The sequence below is a fragment of the Bemisia tabaci genome, chromosome 1 (genome assembly GCF_918797505.1).
Source record: "Bemisia tabaci chromosome 1, PGI_BMITA_v3".
NCBI lineage: Eukaryota > Metazoa > Arthropoda > Insecta > Hemiptera > Aleyrodidae > Bemisia > Bemisia tabaci.
The window spans coordinates 15,530,648-15,548,189 of NC_092793.1; the positions used below are offsets into that span (position 1 = coordinate 15,530,648).

General features: G+C 43.0%; 1 protein-coding gene across 3 annotated transcripts in view; it reads left to right on the forward strand.

The window, feature by feature from the left end:
- Window positions 1–17,542, forward strand: part of LOC109039439 (hdc homolog, cell cycle regulator) — a 298,819-nt gene that overhangs the window by 114,108 nt on the left and 167,169 nt on the right. For all 3 annotated transcript variants that reach the window (XM_072296761.1, XM_019054916.2, XM_072296780.1), the window contains one exon: window positions 14,430–14,532. In XM_072296761.1, coding sequence (XP_072152862.1) covers window positions 14,430–14,532 — 103 coding nt within the window. The remainder of the gene's footprint in view (window positions 1–14,429; window positions 14,533–17,542) is intronic.

Sequence of the window (17,542 nt, forward strand, 5' to 3'; positions counted from 1 at the left end):
CCCGACGAAGGAACGTAACCTCATTCCAAAGTTGCTAGTAGACCCAAACAGTTGAATTTTTTACAGAAACGAACCTGTGTAGTTTTTAGTTCAAAAATAGTCTGATTTTTATATGAGTTCAATAGAAAAATTGGTTGTATTTTAATCAGAAATGATCAAGATTATAATCGCCATTTCCGAGGGGAAATTTGGCAACGTCGAATTATAGTTACGTTCTTTTGTGGGGATACGACGAAATGACCCTTCGATTCAAGTTTTATTTATTTATTTAAATTTTATTTTCATTTTAATACATGAGAGCCGCAAGGGTATGGTATACGTCAAGCTACACAGGAAATATGAAAAAGAAAATGTTACATTTCAGCTAAACACTAAGTATCACAATTTCATCACTTCATTTCATTCACAATTTCATAATATCATTTCTTTCACAATTTCATCAACTTATTTCGGGATTGAAACCAGGCTCCGCGAGGAGGCGATCCGGCAAGAGCGCGGAGCACTTGCACTTTTATCGCATCGTATTCGATTTCCCTTTTAATAGCCTTTATCTCCGGCTTTTCCCCTTTCTCGGAACAAAGTAAGTCGGCGAAGTTAACTGACCTCGGATAACGCGAAACAATACGGCGACGCGACAATGTAGACCGGGAGTGCGTGCGCATGCGGCCCGAGGGCGCGATAAGAGGAATGGGCGATGCCGATGGGTCACTGCCTGCAGTTTTATTACGTCTCCCGTCCGTGACTGCAATTACGAGCTCATGTACTTACACTACACGCTGCCGTAAAACAGCCGCGCTCTACGTGATGCTCCTTACGTCACGCTTGTCTGACGTCACACCGGCCCGCACCGAGAAATTCTATCGTTTCCCGCTGCCATGGAACGAGCCTCTCAGACGCACAGAGACGAAAAGAAGGTAATTTTTCCAGATTAAGGATTTGTACTTACCGACGTCTTTGGTACGCATACAAGTTAGTTGAAGTTTTGCACCTACACTGGAAAAAAAAACACATCGGATCTTGAGTCCAGACTCTTAAAAACATCGACAAGAAAAAATACTCTTGATTCAATCAGATTTAAGCTTAAATCAAGAACCAAGTCTCTTAATTTGAGCGGATTTCCTTTTGATTTAAGCTTAAATCTGCTTGACTGAAGAGTCCTTTTTCTTGTCAATGTTTTCAAGAGTCTGGACACTAGATCCAATGTTTTTTTTCCAGTGTAGGCTCTTTATTTAACTTTTCTGGTTGGAAATGATATTTTAAACCATTTTTATGGTATACATTTTTCTTATAGATTTCGCCGACCCGAGGTACGTTTGCGATCAAATCTGTACCTTGTGACGCCACGCGCAAAATTGACGCACAACATAGCTGCGAAAATTTCATTCGCTGTCACCCTCTTCTTTTTCTGTGCGCATCAGATGAGAGAGTGAATTGTATCAGATACGGAACGCTACGACTGTACTGCGTAGTCGGATATGTTACGTGCGAGTGCAAGCAGAAAAATGATCATGGTCAGACTGAACGAAAAGAAACAATTGCGATCGCTGAGCAGCCAATGTTCCAGAAATCCTAGAAAACTAGAGAGTTTATCGAACTCTCGGAAACCCAGTTCTGCCCAGTGACTCTTTCAAACTTGAGATTAGAGATATTGCAGAATAGACACGGCGGTAGGTATGTAATCCAGTTGTGTATTTCGCCTTCAATCCTCGCGGTAAGCCAGAAATTATCCTCTGCGCAACAATAATTTTTCCATTCGAGGATCGTATCTCCTCGTCTATAGCCAGACAGCCTTGAGTTGGGTATATCACACAATTAACGCGTGAAAAATCTTCTTAAAAGAGGGTGGGAGGGGAATATAGTAAATCGAATAATGGCTGACATCAAGTAAGGGCGGACCGTGAAGCGTTCTCTTTTTCTCTCGTTTTAGTTCATGAGAATGATGTTGGAAGCTGAAGACGAGATGCCTAACCTGAGCTTGCCTTCCGGCTGCGACAGATTTTTATGCGGAGGAATTGCATTTCTTCACGTGGCTGACGTGATGGTACCTCTTTCTCGTTTGCGGTTTGTTAGCCTGCCAAAATGGGGCCTGCAGGTCTCTGGACTTGACCGTAAAAAATGTGCAAGTCGTAAGGCTCGGGGTTTATTGATTAAAGCCCAGAATCCTGCTCCTCTTGTAGCTGTCCGGAATAATTGCCCGAATATTTTATTCATAAGCCGAAAGATCCGGTGGATGGGCCGGCAACATGTTGATCGCTGATTCGGGGTTCGCGGGAGACCCGAAATCTGGTCACGTTCGCGTTTCCACCGCCTCCTACACTTCGCCCTCTTCTCATCTAAGCATTGCCAAATGTCTCCATTTTTTTTTAAAAAAAAATTAAAGTATCAGCATTTCCACAGATACTGGTATTCAGAAGGGTTTTAGCGTAACATACCGCGCAAGATCAAATAGATTTTGTCATAGGATGCTAAAGATCAATTGAAGTTTTGAGATATAGAGGAATAGCGAAAGTTCAATGACTGGCAGGAATTTTCTGCTATGACAGTATTTACAGTCACCTTGTAGGAAATTAATCTGAAATGGGTTTTATAAACAAGACAGACGGAGTTGTATTACAGTGCTAGTAGTAATTTTAAAGCCTTCGTAGCCACGGCCATGAACACCATAAACTAGGATAAAAAACACAAATCTGAGAAGACCTGGCTCACATTTTTTGGTAAAAAAAACAAAAATGGACGAAGTTTCGGTGTCTACACTTGCACTCCATTGATGTAATTGCCATGGTAATTTTCCAATTTTCATCTGAATTTTTTCTGTACTTAATGAGCCGAACGACACCATAACGGTTCAAGTTTTTGATTCGATACACTTTTCTCGCTTCAATTCTCCAGGTATGTAGTTTTTATCATGTCCTTTTGTTTGAAGCTGCTGTTTCATCCTCTGTTTCTATTTCATGAACACATCCGCAATTTCACTCTGCCTACGGTCTAAGTTAAGATGGTATTTTTTGAGCCGCAATATATGGCAAGGAGATGGGCTAAGGCACCGGGCAACACTGCCATGTTGGGTCCCACAATCAACAATATCTCATCCTATCTCAGCGGTATCACATCGCTTGCCTTCTGCCGCTGCTGAGGTACAAGTTTTGGCCCCCTCCTCCTCCCCTTCCTTCTTCTCCTCATTCTTCTTCTTCGGCCTCAACAAAGGCATTTCTTACTCCATGCCCCCTCTTTTTCGTTGTTCTCTCTGAGGCTCTGTAGAGTTTCAGGTAGGCAAACTAAAAAATAACCCATTCTGCAACTCAATTTTTTGAGGCAGCACAAAAGCACAAACTCGTTGAATTACTGGTTTCAACTAGAAATTATCCGTGTTTTAGAAGTTTCCTCAGAAAAGTAATGCATAGATGAAGTTCATTGTCTATAAATCCTTTCCAACAAAACAAGAATTAGCACTATTATGCGTAAAATCAGAACGAGTCATTTCACAATCACAATTGATGCGTTCATGAACATATTCTGCACATCGGAACACTCTATTATTATTTTCAAATTTAGATTTGTATTCTACCATGAAGCAAATGTATTTCTGCTGGTTGTCTTTTTGGAGGATATTATCTGTACAAAATAAATTTAAAATATGCTATAAGAGACCGAATTTTCAGCTTTAGCCTTTGATTCAGCTCGGAGAACTATTGTAGCTCGTCTCTTCATAACTCGGAAAACTGGAAAAAAAGTTCAGAATCAATTCCAGCTAGAAATACCATAGATTTGTTCCATAGATTCGCGTGCAAATCTAAGATTGAAATTCATCGACTAGTCTAAATTTCGTTCCATCCGAATGATCTTATTTATCGCCATCATTATTTTTTGTCTCTGCCCATAACTTTCTGTTACCGCGCGATTTTAATGGAGGAAAATCTCAGATGTATAAAAGGAGACAGAGAAACATGCCATTTCTTTCAATTAACGACCGACTTCTCGGAAAGTCCTCAACTGCGTCGCAAGGAGAGAGACAGAGAAGCCCCTGAACAAGGCTGTCAGGAGAAGAAAATCAAAGCTCCTTTCCGTGCTCATTCCGTCGGCTTGGCCCGGCTATTTTTTCGTGATCGAGGGGGTCAGCTCGCCCCCCGCCCCCCTCCCCCGCTCAATTTCCCCGCGCATCTGTTGACGGGCATTGGGCGATCGATCCGCAAATTGCGGAGGAAAGAAACACAACCTCCTAATTAAAGCCCGAATTCGCGATCATGATTTTCATAGCAGCTGTGTAACTTTCCCACCCTCCGCCAGCGAGACCCGTCTTATCAAACGAATGCGGGCGCGGCGTTGTCAAACTTCCAGAAAACCCCGGAAAAAACTGAAATTTGTTCCTCTCTTGGTTAAATTCCTGGGTTATTCTGCCGTGCTAAGGAAAACTACCGTGAGAGCTCCCAGGCGTTGCCAAATTTCCCCTTGCAAATCACCAATTTTCAGGAAAATTTTTGAATGTTTTTTTGCCAAATTATTAGATCATTTTATTTGTAATTTGATCTAAAGTGACTAAAAATTTCAAGGAGAAATATTCATAATTTTCCTCAGAAATGAACATTTTATCGAGGAAAATTTGGCAACTCTCGAATGTTCATACGGCGTTCTTTCTTAGCACGGCAGTATTGGTGTTGTATTCTGTCTCATCTGCTCTATATCCACGTTCAAATTCTGTGAAAGCTCAAAACTTCTTGTGAGCCCTTCATGCCAAAATTTTTAGGAGCCTCACAAAATTTTGTGCCCCTCACGAAAAGATGTATCTACATTTCGATGCTGCCGAATTTTCCCTCGCAAATTGAATATTTTTAGGAGAATTCACGGCATTTGTAACGGAAAATTCCACTGAGTTTTCTTCTGATCTCATGCGAAAGCCAGGGAAATTTTGGATGAAAATTGCGGAGGCACATTCTTGTGAAAAAAATGGATTTTTTCAGTCAATTTTGCAACCTTGGAATGGAGTTACGTTCCTTGGTTTGGAAAACAACGAACTGACGTATGATCGTCATTCTGCGGGGTAAAAAGTGGTTTTACATACAACATCGGGGGCGGAATCCGTCGCAACTGACGACACCACTCAGAATTCCCCCAAGTTATCCCTGGGGATTTACAGATTTGCTTCCACGTTAACAGAGCTCAGCCGTGAAACTTTTCAAGGCACATCACTCCGGAGTGAGGAACTGTGTTGGGGGGCACAATGGGCCGGGGTTTTTTCTTGCATAAGCAGATCGATGTTCCTCGGCGCGTCCCACAACAATACCCGATTCACTATTCAGTATTCACCGGCAAAGACAATGTCTGCCAGATTTGTGAGTGCATCAATGCGATACGTGATGAGAGCGAACCCTTTTCCAGCCGCCGTCGGAGAGAAAGGATAAAAGCCCCCAAAACTCGTGAGCCGCCGATCCCGCAGTCATCCGAGTGCCACAAAGCTCAATGGGTTTTCGCGCTTAGAACATTTTCGACTTCCTTGCTTCTCTCCTGAATGCCGGACCATTTCCTCTTCCTTCGGGAGCGCGGAAAATTTCAAGGACAACAACGCGCTTTTAATGCGTGGGAACAACACCACTCCAGAGCAGGCAGCGCATCCCGTACCAACTCACATAAGCTATCTAAAGCAGGCGTATTTCAAAGTAGGCTTACAACCGGGGTTTAGTAAAAAAAAAGCAGAAGAAAAAAAGCTTAGGCGTGAACTGCGAAGAAAACTCAACAGTCATACTTTCAATGGGAGACAAAAACTAAGTAGGAGTAGGCAGAACTCAATTCCAATACGAAGCGCAGGGAACGCCCAGCTAAATCATAGATAGGTGACACTCAATATTTAATTTGAAGGTGCGGTTTGCCAGACGACCTCAGTTCAGATAGGCAAGGGTGGCGCTGTGCAAGCGCCTTACATGTATGTAATGTATCGTGAAAATTACACTTCTTGGGGCTCTTGCGCATATTCCTAAGGCCACTGATCTCTTCATTTCCGCTATGAAACAATCATCGCTGACCATGGCGCTGTCGGGTACCAAAATTAAATTAGTCGGCTGCCCAACGCCAACGCCCGAATCCGACAGGGATCAACGATGCGAAAAATAGGCAGCCGAATATTTTTTTTATCCTATATTATGGTAGGGAGCCGGTTCGATCGAAAACGCTGCCAACATACCTGAGTGATTACAGTTTCAACATGAATCACTTTTTGGACACTTCCTCTTGGCTCCGTCGAATTGAATTATTAGAAAAAGGACAAAGGGCAAAAAATATAGCAAGTAAACACCCAAAGCACCGCACTGTAAACATATACGGCAATTTACTTACCGGCACTGTTGCCGTATTGTGGAGTTTATGCGTTTCGTCTGCCTGGGGTGAGTGCGCGAGTTTGGGGAATGGCAACCGAGCCGTCCAAAGTTGCCCGATCTTGTGATGAGTTGTGCATTTTTCGATTGACTTGCGTGGGGGAAAGTGGTAATTTTTTAGTTCAACTCGGCAATTACGGTGCCGTCGGAATAATGCGTCGCCGAATGGAGCCGGCCATCACTCCTGTAATTATTCTTTACGACTTCAATTATTCGAGTCAATTTTCTACGTTGATGAGCACGGTAATTGGTTCTCAAATTCGGCGACCGCTCCGAAAGTATAACAATGCTGAAACACAATGGAACAGTTTAGCCAATAATTAAGCAAGGGGTATTACACGTCTGAATGGAAGGATTCGGGCAGGGAGGCTCCGATCAAGAGACTATGTAGCCCCAACGCGGATCCGGCCGAATTTTGGCCCTTGCGGGATCCACCGGGGGGGGGGGGGGGGCTAGATTGGAAAAAATAGCCAACCAGTCTTGTAAGCGGGAAAATGGGGGTACCCACCGGTACCCACCTACCTATAAATGAAGGCTCTTTAAAAGACGAGCCATCCTATAAACTGTCTTATGGACAACTGGATGATGAGAAGAATCCCCCTGAAATAAGTTTGAAAACTACCCCTTCCACCCATCCATCAAGGACCCCCCTCAAAGATGAGGAGCCCTGAATAGACGACTTGCCACGCTTAGAGGATTGGAGGAGTGACAAAAATTCAGGGAATACTTTAATTTTGAATACTACCCCTAATTTGTTGTCTCAATGTGTGCCATAAGAAAATCGAAAGTAACCCCAGAAGATTCAGTTTTGTTCGGATGAAAGGAGGGTTGGAAAAGTGAAATATTCTGGATCCTCCGTTGTGTCAGTCGGGAAAACTCAAGGAAAAGGGAGAAAATCAGCACACCGAAAAATTTCCGGGCTATAGAGAAAAAAAGGAAAGAACAGGGTAGTTCGCAAGGTCGCTTGAATTTCGGAACGATCGTGAAAAATCTCCCTGATAAAGAGTTCACTGACATCTAACATCCCCTCTGAGGAGTCGGGAAGATTTCAGGACTAGCTTCGGTGAGGCGAAAATTTAAGGAGGACAAATTGCCGATGACGATGTCAACAACCCGTAATCCGATCCAAATTCGGGCGCAGATTCGGAGGTGAACAGTCAAGCTATAATGAGCTTAATCGACCGGAGAAACGCGATTAGCAGAATCCGTACATACTAAACGTTACAGTTACGTAAACAAACCCTTGTATGCTAAACGGGATTCTCCTCCCTTCGTGATGCTTGCTATCTCCGAGGATATCATCATATTTTATTGACTTTTCAACACAGCTCACGCCCTTCGTTGAACGGGTTTACTTGCCCCCAACGATGGAAGTCTTCGATGTTTTTGCCATGGGGTAGCAAGGCTCAGGACACATTTTAAAAACCAAATTCAAGGCGTTTTCTAATGCTCTGATTCATTTGTGTAGGGTATCAGAATTAAAGGAAAATAGAGAACTAGGAAGGAGTTTTGTTCTTAGAATCTGGACAAACGGGAATTCATCAGGGAGTTAAAAATATCCAGGAAAATGAGGGAATTAGCATTGAAAACCGGGAATTTTTCATCAGTCTAATGCAAGATCATATCATTTGTAAAAAAAATTGAGAGGACATTTTAAAAAAATGATTTTTTAGTGAATCTGGAAGAAAAAACTTGTTTTTTGAACAGCATTTAGAAAAAATGAGGGGCTTTTCATCACAACAAGAATGTTCCTCAACTCCTTCATCCGCGATACCCTTCAAATGTGGTTTCAAAACGGACCTTCCAGAGCTGATCCGCCAACGATTCAAGCCCACAGACTAGATAGAATGGCACGAGCAATATCATCAGCGATTCCCTACCTACTAAATAATCGCACCTAAACTTCGCTGAGATGGCCTCAAGCGACAATCTCGCCGTCGAAAGGGCGCAGTTCCATGTTCACGCGACCCTCAAAAAGCCCGCTCTCACACGGACGACACGGCCTGTCTCGAAGTGTAGATACGCCCCTTTTCAACGAATTCCACAAGAAACCGTGTCACGGCGCGGACTGGAAACCTCTCGAGACCCGTGAAAACAGCCCAAAAATAAGGACTGTCACGGGGAGGCTCCAGATTGAACTCGGGGGGACGGGGGGCAAGGGGGGGATAGATGGGAGATTGTAAATATGTTAAAGGGCGTCTACATCACGCGAGCTCGAGCCGTCTGACTCTGAGCCCCCGTCCTCGGCCCGTGACTGCCGGTCGAGGGCCACGAATTTAACGGGCGATTCGTGCGCCGAAATAAGACCACTTCTCTTAATTTCCCTATCTAATCGAAAAGGAGCTTCGCGCGCGCAAAGTCTCCCCGAAAAATCGCTAATTATCTTGTTACAGGGTTGTTCCCTACACTGTTGGTCTTGTTGCGAATACTCCCATCGCTTTCAGCGATGCCCCTGCTGCCCCCCCCCCCCCCTCTACGCCACCGCGAATCCGTAGCCCTCGCGGATCCGCGCGTAGATTGTTTGGTTTGCACTCGGTTCGGCGCCATTGCTTGTGTCTCTTATCTATCTCCCTCTAATTTTTAGACTAACTTCTCGCAGTTCTGCAATCAGTAGGTACACAGTTTGAGTTACGCTTCGATTTCGAGCCGCCTGAAGAAAATCTGTAATGCAGAGCTTAAGTTGTGTAGACTTACAATCTCTCGAAGAACTTACCTTCCGTTCCCGCGTTTTTCGATTTTACTGACACGCAGATGAAAATTGCTCGGACCCTTCGAAGGCTCCAAGACTGCATATATAGTCGCCGTGGTTCAACCGAGAAATGAAAGAATGATCAGTTCGTTTCAAGGAGGTACAAGGAAAGCCAGAAATTCTGCAAATCTGTTTAATTTCTATAAAGGACAGCATTTTGTAGTTTTTTGCACATTAAATTTGACATGGAGTAAAATCATAGGGAATAGTACTCGGTTATTTGTTTCATTCATTACAGGACGGACTATGAAAGGAAGAAACAGTTTATAATGGTAAACAGGTTATAGGTGCTACAGTAAGTCCTGCTCCCAGAGCTTTCCGTGACTGGACCGTTTTTTAAACCATTGAAATATCAAGTGTGTGGAGTAGATGTGTCGGTTTTACTCTCCCCGTTTCCTCCTCTCATTCTTTTTCGTCATCCCTTTCCTTTTTGTTTTGCCCAATATGCCATCGTGTCCCCCAGCTCCCTTCCCCGGCTCAGCAACTGACCACAACAGTCCTCACTTGCCAGTTAGCAAGTAGTATTGTGATTCTCCAGCAAATACCCACCGACAGAGTGCCAAAACGTGCCAACAGCGGCTTTTCGAAAGCGCAAATATTTTGACTTTTGTCATAGCAACTGAAGGAGTGAGTGCGCACTTACTTCCATGCTCGCGTTATTACAAGTGCGGATTTATCGATGTATTTTCGGTTCGGAGCGTCTCTGGTTGCGACGGGGGAGGGAGGGGGGGGGGGGGCAAGTCGCAGTAAGCACCGCGGAGGCTCATGACTATGTATGTTTCAGTTATTTTTACCCCTGACCTTTTTGCCGCACTGGCACTCCAGTTGGGACCAAATCAGTCAAAGGAGCTGCGCTGCATAGGCATGACATTCATGCGCCGCGCCGACCGGGGGAAAAACAAAAAGCGAGTCGAAATGAACGCAGCCTTTCGGATGGCTTTCGTTTTGCAGCATTTGCCTTTGTGCTTTCTCACGGTAGGGTTTTTGAGAAAATCTATAATCGCAAACGAAAGCAAGCTTTTGCACCTTTTACAAATGTGGGAACCGGCAGCGCAAGGTCATCTCTATAGTTTTTCCTCTCAGGTGTAGAGACCAATTTTTTACTCTGAATTCATTAATATGGGATGTTGTCAAGTTAAAATGTGCTGAAATCCTTGGGTTTGAAAAGTGATGCCGTCGATTGATCTGTTTTAAGCGCGAACAATTTATTGCATGTGAAATGCCTGTCGAAAAAGTCTGCTTGTTGAACTGCCAGTTTTGACCCCATGGGCTTAATCAGATTACATTTTTTTTTTTTGGCCAGATGTTTGTTTACCGACTAAAACATGATTTCGGTACAATCCAAGACAATTTTTAATTTTTTTTGATAGTTCAAGAGCAAAATGATGGAGGGTTGTCAAAATCTCCATTCAGGTAGTCCATGCATAGAAACCGAAGGGTAAAAACGAGCTTAAGATTCGGTTCCAAGCTAAACCTGATCCAAAACAGCATTCATAGAACTCTTTTAGTTTCGGTTAAAATGCTACTAGAACAGTTGAAATGATTAAACTTGAAAACAGGACGAGGAAAACCATTACCATCAGAGCCGAGCATAGTGGGAGGGAGAAAAAAACTGCAAAAAAGCAATTATGCGGACGTTAAGAACTCCTTTCATTAGCTGGCATAACGGAAATGACTTCCTATTTTCGCGAGTGATATCGTGGAAATTCATAATGGTCCTGACCTTGACCGTAGAATATTTTATGTAATCGAAAGGGAAGAAAAAAAAAATGTTATAGATAAAAACCTCCGACGGACGATTGTGGTCATTCAAATTTCGCTTGAAATTGTCAAGGTCTTGCATGTAAATAGTGACATATCCTATGCATTTTCCACTGGCCCATTCAACGCCAAAAAACATCGCTGCCAGCTTTCTGCCCGCTCGCAATTTTTCGCAGAAGTTTTTAACTGGAGCTACAAAGCCAAAACTTCTCACTATTAACATAGCGTGAGCTTATACCAAAATAATGCAAAGCGAAAGGCGACTTTTTTTAATCTCGCTTGATCCATCCATTTCTAGTGAAAATTTTACTTATTTTTTTTTCTGATCTCCTGCTAAAGTCAGAAAAAATTTCGAAAAAAATTGCACAAGTGTGTTCTTTGAAAAATGTTATGCTTTTAGTCAATTTCACTGCCTTGGAATGACGTCACGTTTCTTCGTTCCGGAAGCGACGAATTGGACGTATTTCTACCTAACGTAACTATGTGATTTATGAGGTGAGCCTCGTACAATATACATTCTTATGGGTCTCAGAGCGCATGTCTTAATGCACACAGTTCCGTTCGGCAGACATACGTCCAATAATTGTAAACTTTGGCGTTGATTTTTTAATGGCTCCGGGTTGAGAAGGAACTCTTTCGTTAGAAAGTACACTGGACATTTATACATACATTATTTCGCTGACTTGACAGCTGAGGCTCAAACCCATTATGTCAGGATAGGACGCTTTTTTGAATCTATATTTCACAACGACGGCGACGCGACGCGACGCAAAATAACAGCTCAGACTAACGAGACAGGTGATAGCGCACTCTTGCTTTCCGTTTGATAAAGAACGACCGGGCGACACGTAACACGGCGACCACAAAATTCGCCATGCAGGTGGCTCAGAGTCCTTTACTTCAACGAGGACTTTTTGTAGAGGAGATTATGGTGCTAAGAGGACAAGGAGGGGACAGTTGTTTTCTTCCACAAGACCTTGACGTAAGTTACTTCGCGGGGAAAGGGAACTACACTTACTGCCTAGCTTAATTCTGTAAAATTACGCGAATGAAGGAATCTGATTGGTGGGGATTTTGTCAGGCCCCAAAAGCATTGTCGCCTTAAGGTTACTCAGGAGCTCCCTACAAGTTCACGGTCATATTTCTAACAGCTTTTAGGTTAAATGCTACGTATCATATTTATACCAGCTTAAAATCAGCAACCTAGTTCATCGAAATTTCAGTTTTCAGTTGAAGCTAGCTATTTCTGCTGAGGTGAACCGTTATGGAAGTAGGCAAACATCGAGGTATCAAACAAAAATCGTTTAATTATGGGTTGATCGTTTCATAACGATGCATGACTTGTTTAGTCTCTATACGGTATACTGATATCATCTAATATCTGAATTTTGACCTAGGTTTCCTTTATCCGAGAAGTGGCCCTCTCAAAACTTAAGACGCCGACTGAGGGGAGGGGGAGGCGGAAGAAGCCCCCCGCGTGCATAACATTTTTCGATGATTTCTGTTCTTAATGACTATGAAGAATAGTAACATATCCGGGATTGAACATACCATTGTCGCGCAAGCATGTTCACAAGTGCACAAGACTCTCCAACCGCACACGAGCACGGGATTTACGAGGTCAATTAGAGAGTGTGGGTGCGTTTCCTCTACAGTAAATGTATAATTTATGTCGCGAGGTCCGCTTTAATATAACGAAAGCGCACATCATGTCTAATGTGCCCACCGCGCTTAACCCACTCCGCGAGGAGAAAAAAAATAACCGTAAATAAGAGTGAACTTTTCGGTCAGCAAATTAAAAACGCCAGAGGAACATACTTTGCCACATGGCAGGAAAAATCGGCGTTTTCCCCGATTGCAAATATGAACTGCAGGGTGCATCTGGCGACCCGGAGCCGAAGAGGAGGGCGTCGGAATAGTCTGGGCAGCCGTAAAAACAAAGGGGTTGGTTTTTTCCCGAATACGGAGACCCTCCTTTGGTGCAGTTTTTTTTTTTTTTCATATCGAGTCGAATTAAAGGGTTAAGAATTTTAATTTATCCCGGCATCATTAGCACCGATACTTTGCGTTAATTTTTTTCTCCGGGCCGCTTTTAATGCGAGCCTCATAAATATTGACAAAGGGCGCACTTGTTAGCAGTCGTTTGTTCGGGGCCTGGAGACCCTCCCTTGGATCTGGATCAGGGTAATTATCAGGGCCCAAAGGGTGGAAACGCACGGCTCATGCGTGCGAGAGGGACTTTCCGGTTTGCGATTGAATTATTTCCCTTTTTTTCGGCGGGGAGACTCTCCGACTCGAGGCAAGTCGACCGTACACTCGGCTCTGAAAATATTTACTTCTTCACCGGGTCTCAATTATACACTTCGATCTTATTACCGCTGCGACATGCACATGCAAGGTGACTGACTCCAGTTACTGCCAGACCTTTGTTAACATTGCACTTGTTCTGCACTTCAAAGAATGGAAGACATGTGAAATGCATTAGGCTTGAGATAATTGACTGCAGTCTAACATCGACCCTGTAACTGACAGGAAATAAAATGAGCAAAAACTGGAGATCCAGAGCCTGAAGCATTGACGATGCACCTATTGTATATGCTTCTATGTTTATTGTAAACGATTGAATCGGTCATAGACATTGAACCTAAGAAGTTGCAATAGTTTAAAATTACTCCGCGATGGTTTCGTTGTTTTTGAACATAGAGTTCCGAGATTGATATAACCTCAATCGCTGAAATTGCAACCTGTGAAGCATCGTCCCCCTTCCGTTGAATAAATTCTGCGTTCCGGCCTTTTTTTTTTATTTATTTTGCTGAAGATATCATATTCTATCATTACTTATCTTTATTTGGATTTAATGGAGTTTTTTCAGAGCCAAGATGGCGTCCATGTGAACTTTTTTTCCTCTGTTTGTCATTGAAGATTTTTTTCTCCCTTCTCTCAACTTCGCAGAAGTAAATGTCATGCGACAACCGCGAATCCAGTAAATCAGCCCTAAAAGGTCATGCTTCAAACGATAAGCTGCAAGGCTCAAAGCTCAGGAACGCGGGGGCTGGGGTGGAAGTTAATCAACCCCTCTCTTCATTAACAAAAAAACAATAAATAATAATAAAAAATGCCCATAAATACCGGGGGTGAGGACTGAGGACCCGGCATCCTCGTGGAAAAAATCACCCGCAGAGGCACCCTCGGGAAAAAAATCTTGCATTCGTCGTCTGAACCAGATAATATCGGCGAGCAATCAGTAGCCATCCTCACCCCCTGAAAAACTGCCGGCTGATTTTTTTTGTTCCAGTAATGAAATGAGATTTGATATACATTCTCCTGGACTTCCTCCCTTTATTAATTCATCCCCTCCCACCTGGCCCGATTTTAATAGGGTACAAAAAAAGTCCCTTGTGATATTTACGCTCTCAGTGGACTTGGGAACATTTTGGCTCACCAAAAAATTACCAAGTGATGATGAAGACCACATTTTCTCCTTCTATTGCGTACCTCCAAACCTTGTAATGCGTCGTAAGCTTCAACTCATCATTTCGTGATTTTCTCTGTTACAGACATATTTCTTCCATGAATGGCAGTGGCATCTTCACCAGGCGGCAAGACTTCACATCCTTCAACTCAATCCCGAAAGTGAAACTTAATTCTTATAATATAAAGGTAAGTCAACTTCCATTAAACACAATCAGAATTAATTCTCAGGGAGCTAATAGATAATTTCCTGCCTGCAAACGCAGCTGTATCCGTAGAATTTACAACTAACAAACAGAAAGTTCTCTCTTATCGGTCGGTTTTTGCAGGATAGTGACGTATACTTTTTGTCTTTTGTGACTTCCCCTCCCCCCTCATGTTTTTATCACTTTTCCTTTCCGCTAGTCTAATCAAAGATGATGAATCCGTCACTGATCCAGTAAAAATTTCAATTTCTTTTTCAGTTTTGTAGGTCGGGCACCCCTTTCGCTTTGGACAGACACACTTATAAGGCGAGAATAGGAGAGGTGCGGGGGAGGGAGCTATGACCCCCGCATTTCTGTAGACGAACCTCAGACGCGGGTCAATAGGGCAACTGCTTAGCATGTGGTCTATGTCTGTGGGGGCCAAGGCCCCGACATTGACTCGAGTCCCAAAAATCTCGGCCGAGGTGTCTCATACGAAATCAATCAAGCATTCGACACCCCCCTCCCTCCCACTCGTTTTTCACCACATCTTTCCGGGTCTCTATGGTGGCTGGAATGCAAAATGCACGCTCGTTGGCTTTATTTTTATTCCTCTTTTCCTTGTCTACTTGTCGGGTCTAGATTTATGGGCACACTGCAAGGAATGTCTACATCCCGGAGGGAGATGAGTTTCGCAGATAGGTAAATCCTTATTTATACATACCCTCCGGTAGTATTTTGAGGTGATATCCCGAGACTTCAGTAGTAAATTCTACCTCTGAAAGATACGGTAACAAACACCAACAAATAGGTAAACCAGGCCAATAATATACATCAAAATTACTAGGACGTTTCTGGGTAGAGGAGAATGTTGCTGAGCAATGCGCATCCCTTGCAGTGCGCTGGGACAAACTTCAATGGGCTCCATAAACAGGAGACTGTAGCACGGAAAAAAGTGTAAGGGGTTATCCCCTAAAATAGTTATACTCCTCCAACTAGTTGGATTATACGGCCAATCAATCGTGGTTGTACCGCAACATTTGGGTCAGTAACCCAATTTATTGGAGGCTTTGCCACAATTATTATTTAGGGTACACTGGAAAAAAAAACACATTGGATCTAGAGTCCAGACTCTTGAAACCATTGACAAGAAAAAGGACTCTTGATTCAATCAGATTTAAGCTTAAATCAAAAGGAAATCCGCTCAAATTAAGAGGCTTGGTTCTTGATTTAAGCTTAAATCTGATTGAATCAAGAGTATTTTTTCTTGTCGATGTTCTGACTGGACTCTAGATTCTCAAGACTCAAGATTCTGGACTCTAGATCCAAACGACTTTTTTTCCAGTGCATGAAGACCCTCGCTCCGTGAAAGCTCAAATCTTGTGAGCTTCATCGCCGAAGCGGTTCGATTTGTCACGGACGCACGTCATCGTTGACGGCGATGATTCGACGATAATGACCATTGTCGCGTCCGCGGATTGGCCTTTAATAAAAGCTGGAACCTGCTTTTTAATAAGGCGCTCATCGCTTCGGTTCCTTGTTACGAGTCGCCCCAATAATGCACTTATCCCCTTTTTGTCCCTTTTTTGTTTTCGCGGTCACGCGACCTCCGGCCTAAGCCGCTTTGGCCCTTTGTCGCCGCGGACGAGGATGAGCCCCTCCGACTGTCTCCGGTCCTTTGTCCCGCGTCGGTGGCCCTTTGGGTGTTAAGTTCCCGACTCCCGTTTCAATTATCCAAATTTGTTGCGTCTTTCACCGCTCACCGGTCTTTTAATCCAGCGCCAGCTCACCACGCGACTGTGATGGATGATTAGCACCGAGCGATCTGCCGTGCTGAGGCAGAACGCCGTATGAGCTTTCGGACGTTGCAAAATTTCCTTCGACAATATAAGAATTTTCTGGGGAATTTGTGAATATTTACCCTCCGATTTTCGAGAGAAGTTTATTCGCAATCAGATGTGAATTATCTGAAAATTTCAAGAGGAAATATTTGTAACTTCCTTTGAAAATAAACATTTTATTGGAGGAAATTAGGCCACTCTTGACTGTTGATAAGAGGTTTTTCCTTAGCATGGCGGGGATGAGATCACGATGAAGCTGATGGTCCGAGGTTTCAGCCTGAAACCAATTTCAAAGTTAAATGAAGTATAATCGTCGGAAGTTAAGCCAGTCTTTGTAGAAACAACATACAAGGTTTCCGCTTCTCAGATTTTGGAACTTGAAGCTTTGTGATCAGCGAAACGACTTGGGGCCTCTTAGAATCCCCCACCCCCCTCTCCTAAACAAATCTACCGTTATTTCTCCATAAAAATAATTCGTTTTTGTTACAAACGATGTACAGAGATACCTAATATAAGCAGCACTTCGAAGTTCATACGTCGTTTATACGATAAATGCCTCAGTTATCTCAACATCATTAAATTTATTTTAATTATTTATTTGTATTATTTCAACCGCAGAAGTGAACTCAAAATTGCTCGGCTTACTAAAATCTAACATTGGAAGCAGGCTGAGGCAAACTTAATTTTTTATAAAAAATTACAACATGTTTTGATTAATCATCGTTCAAATGCGTCTCCGTAAATAAACATGAAATCCGTGGCCAGACGATTAAATCATTCAATGAATTCACCCAACCTTTGACCACATTGATAAATCGATACACCAAAAAAATATTATTAGCATTGCTCTTGCAATTCCCTGCTCTCTCGATCAGTTCATCAAGACAATTCGTTCATTTTGTTACCAGATCCTGTAATAATATCAGCAATGATTAAACTGTTCAACTCGTTCTGATCCCCTTTGAACGAATCCTATCGAATTAAGATTATATTCTCAGGCCTCCTCGAGAAATAAAAAATGATCGCTGTTTACAACGCCAGGTTTAAATACGTTGGAACGTTCCAAGGTGGTTGAATTGAATTTGATCCAGCTCTCGAAATTGAAATATCTGGTGATCAATTACTGTCCGGCTCCGGACCCATTTTTGTTTTTTACATTTTCGTTTCAGTCCG